Here is a 17,562-nt window from a genome sequence, read left to right as displayed (position 1 = left end):
CAAGATTTGTAATGGCAAGTTGGAAAACAACTGTTTAATACATAAGCTAGACATAAAATCTGAGAGTAGAGTTTGGTGATTTAGAGAGCAATTAAACATTTATTTTCTCATATGGCTCAAGGAAGAAGAAACAGTTTTCATTGTTCTGATTTAAATTCCCAGTTTATATGAAAATATCTTTTAATCTGGGGGAAAAGCCCACAAAAAGAAAAAAGAAAAGGAATTAGATATTTTTCATTATTTATAAGCATCATCTTACCTTACATGTCTTGCTAAGTTCCGTTTCTAGATGGCTTTGGCAGGTATTTTAATTCAGAATTAATTTCAGCAATACATGCCATTACATCTTCTCTTTAAAATAAACTGCTTTTTCTCTTTTCCTCAGACAAAGTATGTGGGCTAAAAGAACTGCAGCGTCTCTGTTCAAGAGATTTCATGGACACTCAGAGGCTTGCTTTCTACTGTATGAAAGTTAAATCTGAGTAAGGAAGGCATTTTTCCTGTCCCGGAAATCAGTATAACCAAAACCAATGCTGAGCTAATGAGAAATCTTTCTTCCATGTGTTCTGTTTGGCAGACACCGCAAGTCATATCAAGGAAACACGTGATGTTTATAAATACAATATGGCTCATGTTGTCATAACCTCTGAATGACAAAAAGAGCATTAGAAAAAGCAGACAGCAAAACAGCAGGAAAGATGAGATTTGTATCATTTTGGAAGGTCTCTATCAGATAATAGAGGTATTAGCGTTTGCTTTTTCTTTTTTCTTTTCCCTCCCAAAAGAAAACAAAGTTTTATAGTAATAGGATCAGTAAGGCAAACACATGGCAACTTATATAAATGCTTTCCTATAGGCATCCTAGCACTAAAATGCATTTACTGAATTTATTGCTTGAATTCTTTTCCAATAAATACTTCTGTTCTAAATACCTCTATGTAGTTCAAGGAGCTGTTATATTTTTCAAGCCGTAGTATGCAATGAACAAATGTAATTCTGGCAGCATTTGCAGCTTTGTGTTTATTGATGTTAAGATCACAATCCCATGAAAAGAAGTTAGTTAAACATCTCAAAGAAGCTGGATCTATGTTTACAGCTACCTTAAGAACTATCCTTCGTGCAAGCCAGCTCTGAATTTCATTGTCCTTGAACACTTTAAATACTTGGGGAGCTGTTTGAGGGGTTTTAGCACTTGTAGGGTTTTTTTAAGTTGACAAATTTCATCTGACTCTAGAGTGTTAAAATATTAGCAACCTGCTAGCCAGGCACTTTCAGAGGCAAAATGAAAAGATGCTGTTGTACAATTTCATTAATAAAAGCTATTCAGCACAACAGCTACCCAACTTATCAAATGTTTGTCTTATTTTACTGTCTAACTCATCTTAACTCATCCCTTCTCACGTTGGCAGCCCAAACCCCTACTGCTGCCAGGAACATCATCGCTTTCTTGCCATCCTAACTCTCAGAAAACGTGGTTTCCAGGTACCCCCGCCCCTCCAACTGAGCTCTGACTCAACTTGCCCTGATTGTTTTTACTGGAGAAACAGTCTCTAAAAAAAGTCCAAATCACCCCAAAGTGTACCTTGATAGAACAGCAGCCACAACAAGCATTCTTTGGGTAGTCTAGCTTCGCCCACCGGCAAAGGCCTGGGACAAAGCATTGACCTGGTAAGGTCTTGTGCAAGTCAGGGAATCAAGCAAAACCATGGTGGGTAGGACATTTTAAAACAAAGTGTAACCCACAGACTTTAGGGCAGGTGGCTGGGAAGAGAAAGACTGCCAAGCAAAACAGCCACTGGTTTGTTATAAAGTAAAAATTCCCTCACAATTCTCAAAACTGGCAGACAGATGAAGCCCAAAAACTACTGCATAAACCAACATTATTAGTATCCAACTGTGACACCAGGAATGCAGACAAGCTGCAATGACAGAAGGTGGAGATTATAATTTAGGATTCTTCCCATTTTAGCCACTCCATAAAAGGAGGGTCTAGAGAATGAGGACAGAATATAGGCTATGCACATTTGGTGGGGGCATCACTTCTACTTGGAGTCACCAGGGGCTCACAGCAACAGCCCAGGATAAAAGGAGCTGTGACACTTTCAAAGGAATTCAGTTCATTCAGCAACATACAAAATCCACTGTCCGTTCTTTAGTGTCATCTACTGATTTCAATCTATACACCTTCTTGAATGTGAGAAGACAGGCAACCTGGACCCTACACCTAGTAAGTCTGAGAAAGCCTCTTCCCCTTCAAGTCTATGTAAATCACAAATCACATTAATTCTAATGGCACAGACCAGCATGGCTGTGTACATGCATCTACACTGGAATTCAAAACAATGCCACAGAGAATAAAAAGATCATACAAACATTTGGATACAAGACAGTATTTTGTCAGAAGAAAGTATTGTTGTACAGAGAGCTAGAAAGTGCTGTAAATGTTACAAGCTCAGGCAAAGGCTAAATGAAATGCAGCAACATGAAGATACATTTTTCAAAAGAAAACAACTGATACAGATTTTCAGCATACATTTTGGGAAAGGAGTAACAAAAATCAGAAGAGCACAAACACAAATATTCAGGGAGATGGCACTATGTGGCTACTACCTCTTGCTTAACCACCATTCAGCAGGGCTGACCTGTCAAACAAACCATGCTCTTCAAGATGTAAACGGCCATGGCACAGTATCAGTAGGCAAGTAAGGAACTCCGAAGAATCCTACCTGAAGAGAAACTGTCCTTAAGAGCTTGCTTAGACTGAGCAAAATCCCTTTTTTCAAACACAACCGATTCAGAAAAACGCATGAAACAGAAGACCACAAAATCAGAATTAATGGACATGAAAACTGAGTGGTTTGATAGGAGATCTGAAACTGACAGATCTCACATTCCTCTTGCACATTCTGAGTCTTCTTGTCCATATGGATAATACTTAATACTTCAAGTGTTACTGCCAACTCTTATACAGGTCTCACATCTGTTTGGTAGTTAAAACAGGTGTCCAAGCTGGCAGCTAACATTATTTTCTGAGATTATTTTGGGTCTGTTACATGGAAATGATTATAAATCACATGGATAGAAGCCTGAACATCATCAAACCCAGGGATAAAGGTTCTGGAGGGACAAGAAGGCAAACAGTAGAAAAATCTGCAAAGGCAAAACTTTTCCAAACCTCAAAAAACTGAAGCTGTAACTCACATATGGTAGGAGATACAACCACACTCGCAGCATCACCATGGAAAAATGTACTTACAACAGTTAACTCACCATATTCTAAATAGTGTTCTTTCAACCAGTCTGACAATAAACTGCTTTCCCGTAGGTTTTTTGAAACAGTTAAACATGATGCAAAGCAGAGTTATCCCTTACTTCGCACTGTAGTGAATTTAGCACTCATATATCACATGAAAGAAAAGAACATCAACTTACCTAATGCAAAGATGCATAAACACAAAAGGAGGGATGAGAAGCAAAGGATTTTCCACAATATTTTGGGCACCATGCAATACCAATACATAAAATGTACATGTTTCTCACTGCCCCCACATTTCCATCCCCTTTAATCTGATTTGCTAAGGAAAGAGTTATAGATAATCCATCTGCTTATTGGTGGCTGCCTCCCCTGACCTACTCAACTGTGAATCTGCAGGCAAATTTGAACCAGATTTAATCAAAGTGTATAAACCATTAGACTACTATGTCCCTACCAAGAGATTTGTGAGAAGACCCTACAATACTTCTGCTGAATAGAAGAAAAGTTGCAGTGTGTGCTCCAGCTTTTTAGACACTGGAGGATAAGCATCAGAAAGAGCATTATTATAACTCTCTACTTTGGAAGAGCCTCAGTTAGGATCCAAGTGTTGCTGCAAAGGAAGAATCCAACCAGAAGACACACATCCTTAGACAAACAGGTTTCATTATTTCTGGAGCTCAAGAAATCACTTGTTTCCATGCTCATAACTTTGAAGTGCAGAAGTTCACACAGATCAAAGGGAAGATTTTTTGCATGTTTCTCCACAAAGTCGCTATGAACATCCTGGCTCTGATTTCACCTCTCAAACCAGAAAGACTAGAAATTCGCCAATGCACAGGAAAGGCCACATGAGAAAATAACTGTTTTGTTGGAGGCACAAAAATTCAAAATGGCATCTTTGGCATTTCAGCAGGGAAAAATACGATATTTTACCATGAAACCACCACTTCTGCCAAGGTAATCACTGTGTCACCATTATTTCTGAGTTATGACCAAAGGGAGATAACTCAGCCATAATCAGGAGATGTCAAGTGTGTGTATCTGTTGTACAACATATATTTTAAAATAAGAAATAGAGATGATTACAGGTTTTGCAGAGAAGCAGCACTTGTGTTTAAAACAACTCTGTTAGGCAGTAAATGCCTGGCAGAGGGCCAAAGAAGTAATCTTTAATTTTGAATGTATGTAGCTAAAACAGTAATTAACCATACCTGAAAACGGGTCTAGAGAGCACAAATAAAGCTGCAGTAGCTATATTCAGCATCCACTGTGCATGGAACAAGAACAGTACAGCATAACTTTATAAAGCCACAGTGAAATAGTTACATGAGTTAATGTCATAATGCACAATGATACTATGCCATGCCTTCAAATATGAAAGAGATGCATTGGCTACATCCTATCATTGCTACAGGAATATAACCATAACTGAATAATTTCAGGACCTTAAAGAAGACACTGAAAGCTTTCATAGAATCACAGCTTCTCTAGGCAACCTATGTCAGTGCTTCACCACCCTCACAGTAAAGAATTGCTTCCTATTATCTAATCAAAATCTACTCTCTTGCAGTTTAAAGCCGTTACCTATCCTACCTAGACCTATCACTACATGCCCTCATAAAAAGTCCCTCTACAGCTATCTTGTAGGCCCCTCAAGGTACTGGAAGGCTGCTATAAGATCTTCTTGAAGCCCTGTCTTCTCCAGGCTGAACAACCCCAGCCCTCCTCTGTGGCCCTCCTCTGGACTTGCTCTAACAGGTCCAGGACCTTCTTAGGTTGAGGGCCCCAGAACTGAACACACTCATTTAGGTGGGATCTCATGAGAGTGGAATAGAGGGGAAGAATGACCTCCTTTGGCCATGCTCCTTTTGATGCTGCCCAGGTTGGCTTTCTGGGCTGCAATCACAAACTTTTGGCTTATGTTGAGCTTTTTTGTCAACCAACACCCCCAAGTCCTCCCCATCAGGGATGCTCTCAGTCCAGTCTCTGCTCAGCCTTTTTATGTGCTTGGGATTGCCCTGACCCAGGTGCAAGACATTCATTACACTTGGCCTTGTTGAATTTCATGAGGTTAGCACTGTCCCACCTCCTGAGGCTGTCAAGGTCCCTCTGAATGACATCCCTTCACTCCAGTGTGCTGACTGCACCACAAACTTGCTGAGGGTGCACTTGATCCCACTGTTCATGTCACTGACAAAGATGCTGAACAGCATTGGTTCCAGTACTGACCCCTGAGGAACGCCACTTATCATTGATCTCCATTTGGACATCGAGCCAATGACCACAACTGTTTGAGCACGAACATCCAGCCAATTCCTTATCCACCTATCACATCAGCCATTTGAAGCATGTCTATTTGCTCTCTACTGTTGTGTGTGCAACAGTACAAATGATCAAGTAATTCAATTTCTGACCTATCAAAAGGACATTTCGTAATTGAAGTACATTAATGAGAGGTAGTTGAGAATAGTGCCTGTAAATAAACTATTGCAATCTTTCTAAAATAATGAGGACCTAACTGTTGAGACAGCAGAAGTGCTTACATGAAATATTAATAATAAAGCAGTGAGACATGCTCAGAATTGATAACGGAACCAAGAAGCAAATCAACAATTAAGCAAATCACTTCACTGGAAATTTTCTGCTCAGTTGAATCAGCTCTGGAGCACACATAGAAGCCACAAAGCAGGACGGACAGTAGCGGTATTCCCTTCTGGCCCCATCAAGCTGATTTGGTTGTATCATTTCCTGGGTACAGACCTAGGATGGGTGGGGAGAAGATGAGGTTGTTTAATCTCACCACCACCCCCTGCTGCAACATTAGCTGTGGGTAACACACTGGAAGAGGTGCTGCACAGCTGCACTTCCTGCCTTCTTGGCATCAAGGTGGGAGATAACAGTCCAGCAAAAGACTGGGACAGTGACAGAGAGAAATCGAATATGTTTCAAATGCTTTCTGTATAGTCTCCCAATACAAAATGTTTACTTGAAAAAGCAAATATACTAGTCTTTGTTCAGTATAGGTAGAAAATTCTAGAAAAAGACAAAACCATTTACAGCACAATGGACATTTATCAGAATTTCCTATTTGAAACCATCATTTACAACGTGTTTCAACAGACTGCAAGTAAAGTACATCTATCTGCTCAGCCACAGTTCGTGCTGAAGCCTTGCTGGAGTGAACTAACACCATGCCATACTTCACTGTAAAAGGTTTGAAAACATGAAATAAGAAGTTGTATAAACTCCGAGCACTGTCTGTATCTGAAATAAGTAATTAAAAGCTATGTTTTGGTTCACACGCTTTAATCATTGTAAAAGAGAACGAAAAAAGTTAATGCTCAGGGCAAGTAATTGGAAAAAGCAAAGCAGTTAAGAAATATTACAGTAAGCATTATCAATTCCCTCTTTTGTATATGTATCATACGTATATCTTTGATTTTATGATTTGTGGTGTACATACTACAGTTAAGAATCTAATAATTTAGCATAAAAGCTAGAGGAAAGAGGAGTACAAATGCAGCACTAGTACTTACCCTTATATCTCCATTTACAGCTCTGGAAGTGTGATTAAATGCATGTGCAGGGTCTTTGTTGTAAACTTTAAGGAAAGATCGGTCTTGAATATTCCTGGAATCAAAAGAAATCAGCAATGATAACGGATGAAAGTAGTTTTATTAACTTTGTTGCCCAAAAGATTCAGGTAACATACAAACAGTAGGTCTGCAGCAGACCTGTAAGAAAAACCTAAATGCCATAACTTAGACACACACAAACAAACAAAAGCCTACTTTGATTCTCTTTCCCATGGGAAGTATCATTCTTATGCTACAACTCCACACCCATAAAAATTAGATACTGTTATGTTTCTTTCAAGATACTGCCATAGAGTGAAACACTTTGAAGACAATAGAGCTTCAACATTTACACAGCACTCAAAAGGATTTAGTTAATATTTACATGTTTTATTGTGCACTCAGCCCACGTGAATTTTTGCTATTCTGAGAAGCAAAATATCAAAAGAAAAACAGTCTTTCTAACTGCAGTTATTCTTGAGGCAATTCTAATTATCAGCTTATTCACAAACCTGAAAAAAATGCACAAAAGCTAAAAATTCAGTAGCAAATAAATCCTTCCTCTAAACTTTATCTGTAGCAAAGACAGGTCTTAAGGGAAAAAAAAAGGAATTACAAAAACAAATACGCAAAAGTTTTAATGAAAGCTACCACACAAACAGTTTAGACGGAAAGCCAGAAAATAGTATTTTTGTTTTATTAGGATCTAACACTTTGTCATTGATTAGCAAATTTTTCAACTACTAGGAAATGGTTAGATGACAGTAGTTTTGTTTTGTTTCAAAACCTACCTTCCAATAATTTTACAGTTTTGACACTTGCACTGAGTCCTGCTGATTTCTTGTTCACAATTAATCAGTAGCAAATCCAATCTACACTCACTCACATCATTTCAAAGCTACGATTCCTTTAATTTCCCAATAGTGATCTCTAGAGATTTTACTTACACATGTGACTGAATTCCTTTCCTCCAGGTGCAGCTACAAGTCTAGTGAACTGATCTTAATCACTGGGATTATCATTCAAAAATGAAGGAAAAGATTCTTGGGCAGGTCTAATTTCTTTCTTACAATGTCATATTACAATCAGTGATTGCTTTGAATGAGTAGCTAGTCAGAACTTGTGCTGCTGTGTAGATGTCAAGTAGTTATTAAATAAACCCCACAGCATAAGAGAGAGATCAGTGCCTTCTGTTTAAGAACTGCAGGGCTGATGAGAAGTTTAGCATTTATGAGTGTTTTCTTGTAGGTTGCATAGGAAAATAGCTACCTTGCAGCAAGTTCAAGTTCGTCAATTATTTATGGTAATGCAAACTGTTTTCCATCTTGCAAACGTGACCCTTTTGCTTTGAGACTTGCATTGGGATTCTCAGTTACCATTTTCTGTCTCAGACTTGGAAATACATTCCTTTCAATACAAAGCAAGCTCTCTAATCTTCAGTTCAAGAAGCGGTACATTATTCATTTAAATAAATTGTATCTGCTGTATTTTCTGTCTGACAGCTATGAGATAGTACCTCAACTAACTGAAGTTTGTTTTAAAAGCATTCTCCATAAATATTTCTTGTAGAAACATGACACTTTAAAGTAAAACATTGCTGCAAGGCGAAGCACCAAAATACTAGGCATTTGATCTCTGAGGTGAATTCTATTTCACCTGATGTTGCTATTCTAAGATAAACATTGCTGATAACAGGTATATATTACTGTACTTTTATTATTACTATTATTTGTGTTACTGTAGCTCCCAGATGTCCTTGGAATGTTCAAAAGCCTCATTGATCTGTGTGTGCTGTATAAACACACCAGGAATACCACCTCTTCACCAGCTTACAAGGTGAATAGAAGACAAAAGAGACAACAGGATAGCTGCAGAAAGATAAGGGAACAAAAAGAAATGAGAAGCCCATAGTGTTTACAGCCAGAGGAGCAATAAGCAGATTGTGGGACCACAGGCATGCTCTGAGTAGGCAGTGCAATACAGGGAGAGGGAAGGAGACCAATGCAGTGGCTTTGCAGATGTCTGTGTAGGGCACCTTCCAAGTGTATTAGAGGGCGGCCCAAGAGAGAGCTCGAAGGCACTTGTTCGAAAATTAAAGACATCTAAAATAAAAGTTGGCATTATTTGCCAGGTGAAAGCAGATACCACTTGGTACTGAGCAAGAAATGAAAAATGGCATTGAAGAGGGCTTGGAGGAGCCTTCATAATGAAGACAAGTAGTTTATATTTAATGAGACGGAAAAGATACAGCCAGAGGACAAATGAAAAGAAAAAGCATGTGAAACAGTCTGCTTGTGAAACTAGGAGAATCACCTTTGTTGCTTCATTTGAATGAGTAAGAGTGAACAAGATTACCTGTGTCAACTCCTCAGAAAAGATCATTATAGCAGTTGCTATTAAAAAGCTGATGAAGTTGCTGAGTGTTTTCTTCACTATGTGGTAGGAAAGGAAAGGCTACACCATAGGGATGTTATAGAGATACATAGGGATGTAGAGACTTGAACCACTTTAAGAAAAGGAGCAGGTTACGGCCTTAAGTAGAAAGATGGTGCTTTGGCCCCAGGGATTAAAAATATAAAAAAATAAAAGGGAAAGGACTGTGATGGCGTAATGAAGGAGAACATAAGCTAGGCTGAAACTAATCATCTATGAGACTATATTAAAGAGAAGACTAAGATATTAGTTTGGACAGAAGAGGCAGGTTTCATGTCATCCAACTACAGACATTCGCAGTTGCTGGGATTTCCTTAGTGAAAAGGGTAGCAGAACTGAAGAAGGGAATTTTGTTATGGAGGAAGTCAGCTGGGTCACGGGATTTCCTCTAGAAATGCTCTACAATACAGGCTTAGGAACAGAGGAAGCAGATGTCGAGACTGAGCCAGGTTTGAGGTTGGCAGAGTGACGCCTGCAATGAGAGCAAGAGAAAAAAGGTGGAGTGGTATTAAGATAATCAGCAACCATATTCTTGGGGGCAGGGAGGAGATGAAGTCATAAACTGTTAGTCTGAAACTCAAGGGAGGGATAAAGTGAGACACAAGGAGCTGATGGGCCAGATGATGGTTGGCAACAATGCAATTTGGCAACAGAGAAATAGTAACCCTCATCTTGATCCAATCATTTGATCTGATCTTGTGAATAGACTGATGTATAAGAAACTTGAGTACATGATGAATGATGATGATAGGAAAGAATCAGATGGGTCTTAACACAGATATTACTACAGTGGCCAAACAGAGGTGTGGTGGTCTGAAAAGCAAGGAAGATAAAAACCAGAAACTGAAACAGGCTGGTTAATGACAAGACACTGGATAGACAGCCTGAGGAGAGCAAGGCAGAGGCGAGAAAATGGGGTGCAATACTGTTCAAAGACTGAGGAATGGGAGGATTGGAAGTGTCAAGGCTAGAAAAGCTCCACCTTGCTCTTTTAACTACAAGATATGGAGAAGCACCTCAGCCATAGGATCTCCAAGAACAAACAAGGCAGCAGTGGACAGTACACTTTTCTTACTTTCTCATCATTTTTTTGCACTAGTGGAAGATTGGGAGAGAAGAAACACCTTTTCTGCTTTCTCCTTCATCTTATGCTCCTCTGTCCAATTCTTTTAAATATGCAACTTCTTATGAAAAGGAGGGCACAAAGGACTAGCATATTTCCTTGCACAGATTTATAGAGTGCAACATGTCTGAGGTGTGCCTGACAGCTTTGTTGCTGCATGACTCGGGACTTTCTAGGGACTCTGAGAACTTGGAGCTTCTGCTCTAAGAGCACAGACATCAGGACTGAAGGAACCTGGTTAACTAAGCTGCTGCACTCCCACAGAATAAAGGATAGAAATTTGCTCCCAGATGTTAGTCAGATGATTTACTGACCAAGCTCTAAATTTGTGAAGGGAAGTGACTGCATAAGTTGCTGCATCCTGACATAAAACAGGAAGGTGGTGGGGCTGCTGCAGCAGGGGTCACCACTGCCACACATCTTTGGCAGCGCTAGATGATGGCACTCTTGTGAGGATACTGGTGACATTCATGTTTGTAGCTTCAGGCTCAGAAGGATCAGGCTTTGCACTACCAGTAAAGAAAAAGAACAGGTTTTCTGTAATTGTTTATTTTGTGTTCCATATTTTAAATATTTATGTCTCAGTTAAAATTCAATAAAATATTAAATATATGAACCTGTTTGTACTATAAGAATATTTGAACAAGGTACTCCATTTACCAATGCCTTGTGCAACAGATATTGCACCTACAGCTGACGGCAGTGTCAGACCAGACCTCCCGTATTACTCAGATACCACTGAACATGCCTTTATGTGTCAGGCCACTCTGTGTCAGATACTTATCAACTCCACTTCTTTTAATTCTGTAAGTGCACTACAGAAAAACTCACCCCAAACCCAACAGCTGTAATTCTAGGTTTACTTACCTCACATCACACAGTTCATAGTATATGTTTCTGCTCTCATCCTTGATGTAAATGGCCACACTGGGTGATTCCAGCATTTTCATCGATAGCTGCTGGGGGAAGGCACTTACAAAAAGGGCACGAATTGTATCTGTGCTTGTGATTTCATTCGGCATCCTCAACTGCTTTGTTTCGTCTCCATACTGAAGATATAAAACACCTACAAGCAAAATATGACAGCACGTTACATATCCTTAAGTGCACAGTAATGATCTGGGTTTCAAAGTCCATGTGAAACACTGACCAAGTCCATAAGAAGAGAAAAAATCAGCTCACATTCTTTACTCATAAATCACATACAACATTTTCCTTTTCAACACACTATTGGCATAGAGCACAGAACAGTGATATGGCTGTACCTTGATCAATATGCTTGCCCAGTACTGCACTTTGCTGGGAAGCCTGTTCTTCAGTTAGATAAATCTGAAGTTTACCTTCATAAGGCTAAGGGGAAATCCCAAATACACCAAGTCTGCTCTGCAGTGGAAGGTGTTAGTAAATCACAAGGTAGTTTTCTTTAAAGCAGCTGAGGAAGAATTTTATTCTCTTATAGCAACCAGTTTTCTTTAAGCATAAATTGTACATTTTAGCTTAACACCCAACAACATCCCCCAAAACCAGATTTCCATTTTAGCATGAGGAATTTTATATTCACAATTCAATATGCATTATCTCTGAAAGCACACTATGCTCTTTCTCGGCCATCTCAGGTGTCTCTGTACAGCACTGCATTGTGCCATTTAGAAAGGCCTTCACTCTCTTGCTATCCGTAAGAGTTGGAGCAGGTATAGCTTCTACAGTGGTGTAAAAAAAACCAATGAAATGGCAGATCACAGAATCACAGAATGGCTGAGGGTGGAAGGTAGCTCTGGAGGTCATCTGGTCCAAGCTTCCCACTCAAGCAGGGACACTGACAGCCACTTGCTCAGGACTGTGGCCAGACAGTTTCTGAGTATCTCCAAGGAAGGAGACACCACAACCTCTCTGGGAAACCTGTGCCAGTGCTTGGTCATCCTCACAGTGAAGAAGTGTTTCTGAATGTTGAGAGGAAACCTCACATATTCCAGTTGGCCCTCACTGCCTTTGGTCCTGTCTCAGGGCACCACTGAAAAGAGCCGGTCTTCTTTGTGCCCCCCCTTCAGGTGCTTTCATACATTGATTGAGATCCCTTCCCCTGAGCCTTCTTTTCTTTAGGTTGAACCACCCCTGCTCTCTCAGCTTCTCCTCTTAGCAGGGATATTCCAACCAGGTTAATCATCCTTGTGGCCCTTCAGTGGACTCTCTCTTGTATGTCCATGTCTCTCTCGCACCAAGAAGCCCAGAACTGGACGCAGCACTCCAGGTGTGGCCTCACCAGTGCTGAGTAGAGGGGTAGGATCAGCTCCCTCAGCCTGCTGGCAAAGCTTTGTCTAATGCAGCCAAGGATACCACCGGCCTTTGCTGAAATGGCACATTGGTTAGTGTCCACTAGGATCCCTAGATTCCTTTCTGCCAAGCTGCTTTCCAAATTGGTTGCCCCCAGTATACATTGGTGCATACACTTCGCAGACATTCAGCAGCCCAGAATGAGATGGAAGAGAAAACATATAGAAAAGACAGTAAAAATACTACTGAAGTTTGTACTTCCACCAGCTGTCTGAGAGGTACAACCAGAGACAAATGGCTCAAGAGCTATCTAGCCATTGGAAAGCATTTGGAAAACAAAAACAATATCAGATCTGCTCAAGAATTAGTTATTACAGAAACATCTACACCGAATTCTGGCAGTTTTATCCCACCCTGAACTGGATGTTGGATGTTGCTAGTCACACATTGGTAGAAGCACAGCACTCAGGCTGAACTAACTGTTGAAGTCTTTATTACATTTTCAGGCAGACTTTGGAGCATGAGCAGTTTCTGTGCTGCCATGCCTTTGCATCTACCAATAACCAACAATGGTAGGCTAAAATTAGGCGGAATATTTTGCATATGTACCATATGATGTTCCCTGAGGGTCAGGTAACCCTAACCCTCCCTTTCAATACAGGAGGTTTGGGAACAAAAAGTTCATCACCAAATCTCAGCAAATCACAAAACTTAGATGGTAAGTCAGTGATTCTCACTTGAAAGTCATCAGCAATGGCATGGGCAGTTCACGCTGCTGAGATACAAACACTGAGCAAAAGCAATGGGAAAAGCTGAGGTCCTAGGATATAAAGGCATTTAATGAAAATAAGGCATTTTAATCTAAAATGAGCCCTCTTTCTCCTTATACTTAAGTATTTTTGCCCCTGTGTTACCCGTAATTGCTGGAGAGGAATAAGCACCTACATAGTCAGATGTTTCTACAATCAGTGGGTAGATAATTGTGCTTGCATTTAGGAAAGGAAGATGTTAATTTTTCTGAATAGTAAACAGACTACTTAACATTACCTAACTATTATTTGTTATTAGGCTACTTTTATAAAATGGAGCTGTTAAAATAATTTCTCTACTATTATCAAGAGCTGATAGCTCTTCTTTCGTTAAGATTGCAATCAAAACTTTAATGAATTCTACTCCAAACTTCCATTATATTTTGGCTGGAAAATCGTTTCAGACCAAAAAGTAACTAGCTTTCTTTCAGAAACTGAGGAGAATTTCCTACAAATTTTATTTTAATGCCATTATTTAATGAGTTCCAACTATTTTTCCTTTTTTTTTTTTTTTTTAATTTTAATTTGACATCATTTATTTCTGTATTTCTTCTGAGTAAAATTGGCTTTTTAGTGCTCATTCAAATATTCTATGCAGCTGAATATTCATTAGAATTCAGAAACTAACTACATTTGTAAAAAAAGCCTAAGTATGCATGGTTTAGTGTCAGGTGTCCCTGCCCATGGCAGCGGGGTTGGAACTAGATGATCTTAAGGTCCTTTCCAACCCTGACTATTCTATGATTCTATGATTCTATGTTTTTAAATGACTGTACTTATTTCACTGTTCCAAGATCTGCAAAGCCATATTCATTTTTTACGATAGCTTTCAGTTCCTAGGAAGAACATGTGGAACCTTCCATATATTGGCATTTGAAACTTTTTTGGGTTAAATTGCAAAAAATGATTTTTTGGCTAAAATTACAGACTTTGAATATCAGCTTTACAGTTGTGTGTGACTCTTTTCTGCCCAGTTTAAAAATTAGTGCGGAATGCAGAAAATGCTCTTTTTGCGTTTCAGGCCACTAAAAACATGCTGAATAGTGAGCTACTGAAACCATTAATAAAAAAGAAATAGTAGAGTCGAAAAACGTTCCTTATACAGAAGTCTAAATCATTTCAGGACAGTTTCGACTCTGCCTGTCCTCCAATACTCCCACAAAATATTGATCCAAAACAAAATTACAGTTGTCTTTGGGTATTGAATTTTTGAAGCAAATATTCATGTTATCCAAAAAGATCATGTCTTAAAAGAGACAGCTTTAACATAGAACTCAGAAAAATATTTTGGCCACAGTCTCACTGTAGAGGAAAAAAGACATTTTCAAAGACATAATAAATTCTTTTTTCCTTACTCTCCCTTAAATCACATGCCCTTAAAAAATACTACTGCCTTTCCTCTTGAGTTGTTTGATCTGTATCATGATATAGCAATGCTTTAGGGCATTTCCTATTTGACAAAACTAACTGCTCTCTTCTAAAAATCCTGTTTCAGCATGACAGAATAAAGAGACTCAAAATCCATTATTTTAAGTCATTGACATTATTTTTCTCTCACACACTGCCTGGCTGAAGCTCTGAACACCAGCAATACCCACAGGCCCAGCTTCATGGACGCTGCTGGAGCTCTGAGGTTTGTTTTACCTTCAGCTGAAAAATTACTCCCATGGAGAGTAAAGCAAGAAGAAATAGAATATAACTCAGGCATAGCTTTTGTTAGGGCACAGTACCTATGCCAGCAATGCTGCTGGAAAGAAAGTTAAGCACAATGGGTGTTAATATCTCCAAGCACCCTGAAGTCCCTCTTTCACTTATGCTTCTGTTACAACAGATTTGCCTGAAACATGAAGATTTTGCCAAGTTTTATAAACCAAAAAGTACATAGGCCTGAAAAATGCCCTGCTGCCCTTGGAGGACAGGTACAAAGATCGGTGTGAAGAAGGAAACTACACCATGCAACTATTTTTGAAAGCGCAAGTCAGACAACACTGTGGCTACCACTTCTAGCTGCTCCTAGATATATCCCAGCCCTGGCCTTTCTGACAGCTACAAGGCAAACTGCAGTGTTAAGCCTTCCCCTTCATCATACTGGTGAAATTTAGTTTCAGAAATAGCTTTGGAATTTCTGATCATTCTTCACCCATCGGCAACAGGTCATGGTATTAAACACAGGCCACAGCAGAAAACATTTACATGTAAGCCAGGCCTTAGAAACTTAAACCTCTTTACAAATTGCTTCACAACATTCCTGTCAGCAGAAAGGTATGTTTTATAGTAGGGGAAATTAAACACCCGAGAGGTGAAAGGACATGTTCAAAGAAAGGTTTACAAGCATAAACCCCAGATCTGATGATGGTCATACGAACATACCACATGATCACGCTTTTCTTCCCTGCACATAAAGCTCTTTCAAACCCAAATGGCTTTCTGCTCCCCTTTTACCAAGGGTCAGTGACAGAAGGACTTGGAAAATATTTTGTCATATCTCTCAGGGATGGTCTACGTGAAATGAAATGCAGTGCAATGAAAGATGCACTGCTAACCTGACTTATATAGGCAATGCCTCCTGCACAAACTGAACACATCAGTGCTAGGATTAGAGGGTGCCCAGAGCAGCCATCCTGCACCTTTAGTCCAGCCAACACAGCTTTGAGGACTGCCTATGCTGCTACTGCAGCTCACACAGATGCACCAGATGCATGGCAAGGTGCTCAGCTCAGATACTGCCACTGGGCTGTAAAACACACTTAGCAGTCAAGGATATGCCCAAATGGTGTAACAGTGAACCATACCTGAACTCACGGGGTCAAGGCTGGCTTTAAAGCAAGGAGCTGCAGAATCAAAATGGCTCATACAGGTGAGATCATAACTCTTTAATCACAACTGGTAAAGGTTTATTCCTTATTGCAAAAGCTAATGTTACACAGCTGGCATGACACCACCCAGCTCATATCTCTCAGCACCTCTGTCTAATACATGGTACTGACCTAACCCTGACTAAGCACTGTGTTATCATGGTTATACTGCTAACAATGATCTCAGTGTTGGGCAGCTTAGATGCTTAGAAGAGCTTTAATCACAACTTGCTTTTATGTACAGAACATGAACTATCCTGGTTGTTTAAGGGAGAAAAACATGGAGCACACAACAGCAAAGAAAAGCTAAATATGTGATAAATTAATAATAAGTTAACAAACATGACTTAGTCATCTCCTGTGACCTTTACAAACATCAGTCAATCCTCTCACACAATGAAGTTCAAATGGAAAAATACTGGTGCTCACAAATTCTCTCATTATTTTCTCAAGAATGAAGAAGAGAAAACTGAGGCAGAGAAGTTAAATAACTCCTCAGTGTTATAAAATAAAATACAGTCCAAGCTTAAACTGGAGTTCATGAATTTCTTTCCTGTGAAGCTACAGGACACTCCCTGCACAGGCAAGACATCTTACAAATTTTTGAACTGACAAATCTTATTAAGATTTGATAACACCTTAATTCATGGGCTCCCATCTGAAGAAAAGTATTAATCTATGATAATATCTGTATTTGGTTGATGTTGGATGTTTGAGTGTTGCAGCATTGAAACCTTCCGATAGCACCAGAAATCACTGGCATCATCAAGGCACTGCTACTCTCTTTCAACATAGCCACTCTATGTACCCTCTGGAAATTTCATGTCCAATTTGAAAATTTCAAGTTATTAATAAAGCTGGTTGGACTATAGCAATCAAAACCTGGATGCATTGGAAGTTCTGGAATTTCTTTAAATCAAAGGTGGAAAGCTAGGTATAGCTAAAATGGGGTGGGGAGGGAGGAATATGTACAGGAGACCTTCAGACTTTGGTGGGTTAATAATAACCTAAAAAAAGTGTACTAGGAATTAGTACAGGATATAAAAGGAATGGAAAATTAGATAAGCTAGCAAAGAAAGCTGTATCTTAAGGTAAAGAAATACAGAGTACCTGGTGAGGAAACGAAGTGAGAACTGCCCAAAATCAAGCTGATCTATGTTTTGTAAAGTAAATTAGATAATACAACATTGAGTCAGAGGTTGGTAAAATTGTCATTAGACTAATTTCACTCTTTACCTAA

At 39.4% G+C, this 17,562-nt stretch overlaps 1 protein-coding gene across 1 annotated transcript in view; it reads right to left on the bottom strand.

Annotated features, from left to right (window-relative positions):
* The window catches only part of KIAA1217, a gene marked incomplete at both ends in the record, with an annotated part of 184,618 nt that overhangs the window by 69,282 nt on the left and 97,774 nt on the right, over nt 1-17,562 (bottom strand). The window contains 2 exons of the mRNA XM_080639653.1: nt 6,793-6,886; nt 11,255-11,453. Coding sequence (XP_080495779.1) covers nt 6,793-6,886; nt 11,255-11,453 — 293 coding nt within the window. The remainder of the gene's footprint in view (nt 1-6,792; nt 6,887-11,254; nt 11,454-17,562) is intronic.

This window comes from Psittacula echo (assembly GCF_963264785.1).
Source record: "Psittacula echo genome assembly, chromosome: 2".
Classification (NCBI taxonomy): Eukaryota; Metazoa; Chordata; class Aves; order Psittaciformes; family Psittacidae; genus Psittacula; species Psittacula echo.
Note: the sequence above shows the minus strand (reverse complement) of the source record. Positions and strands in the feature narration are given on the sequence as shown.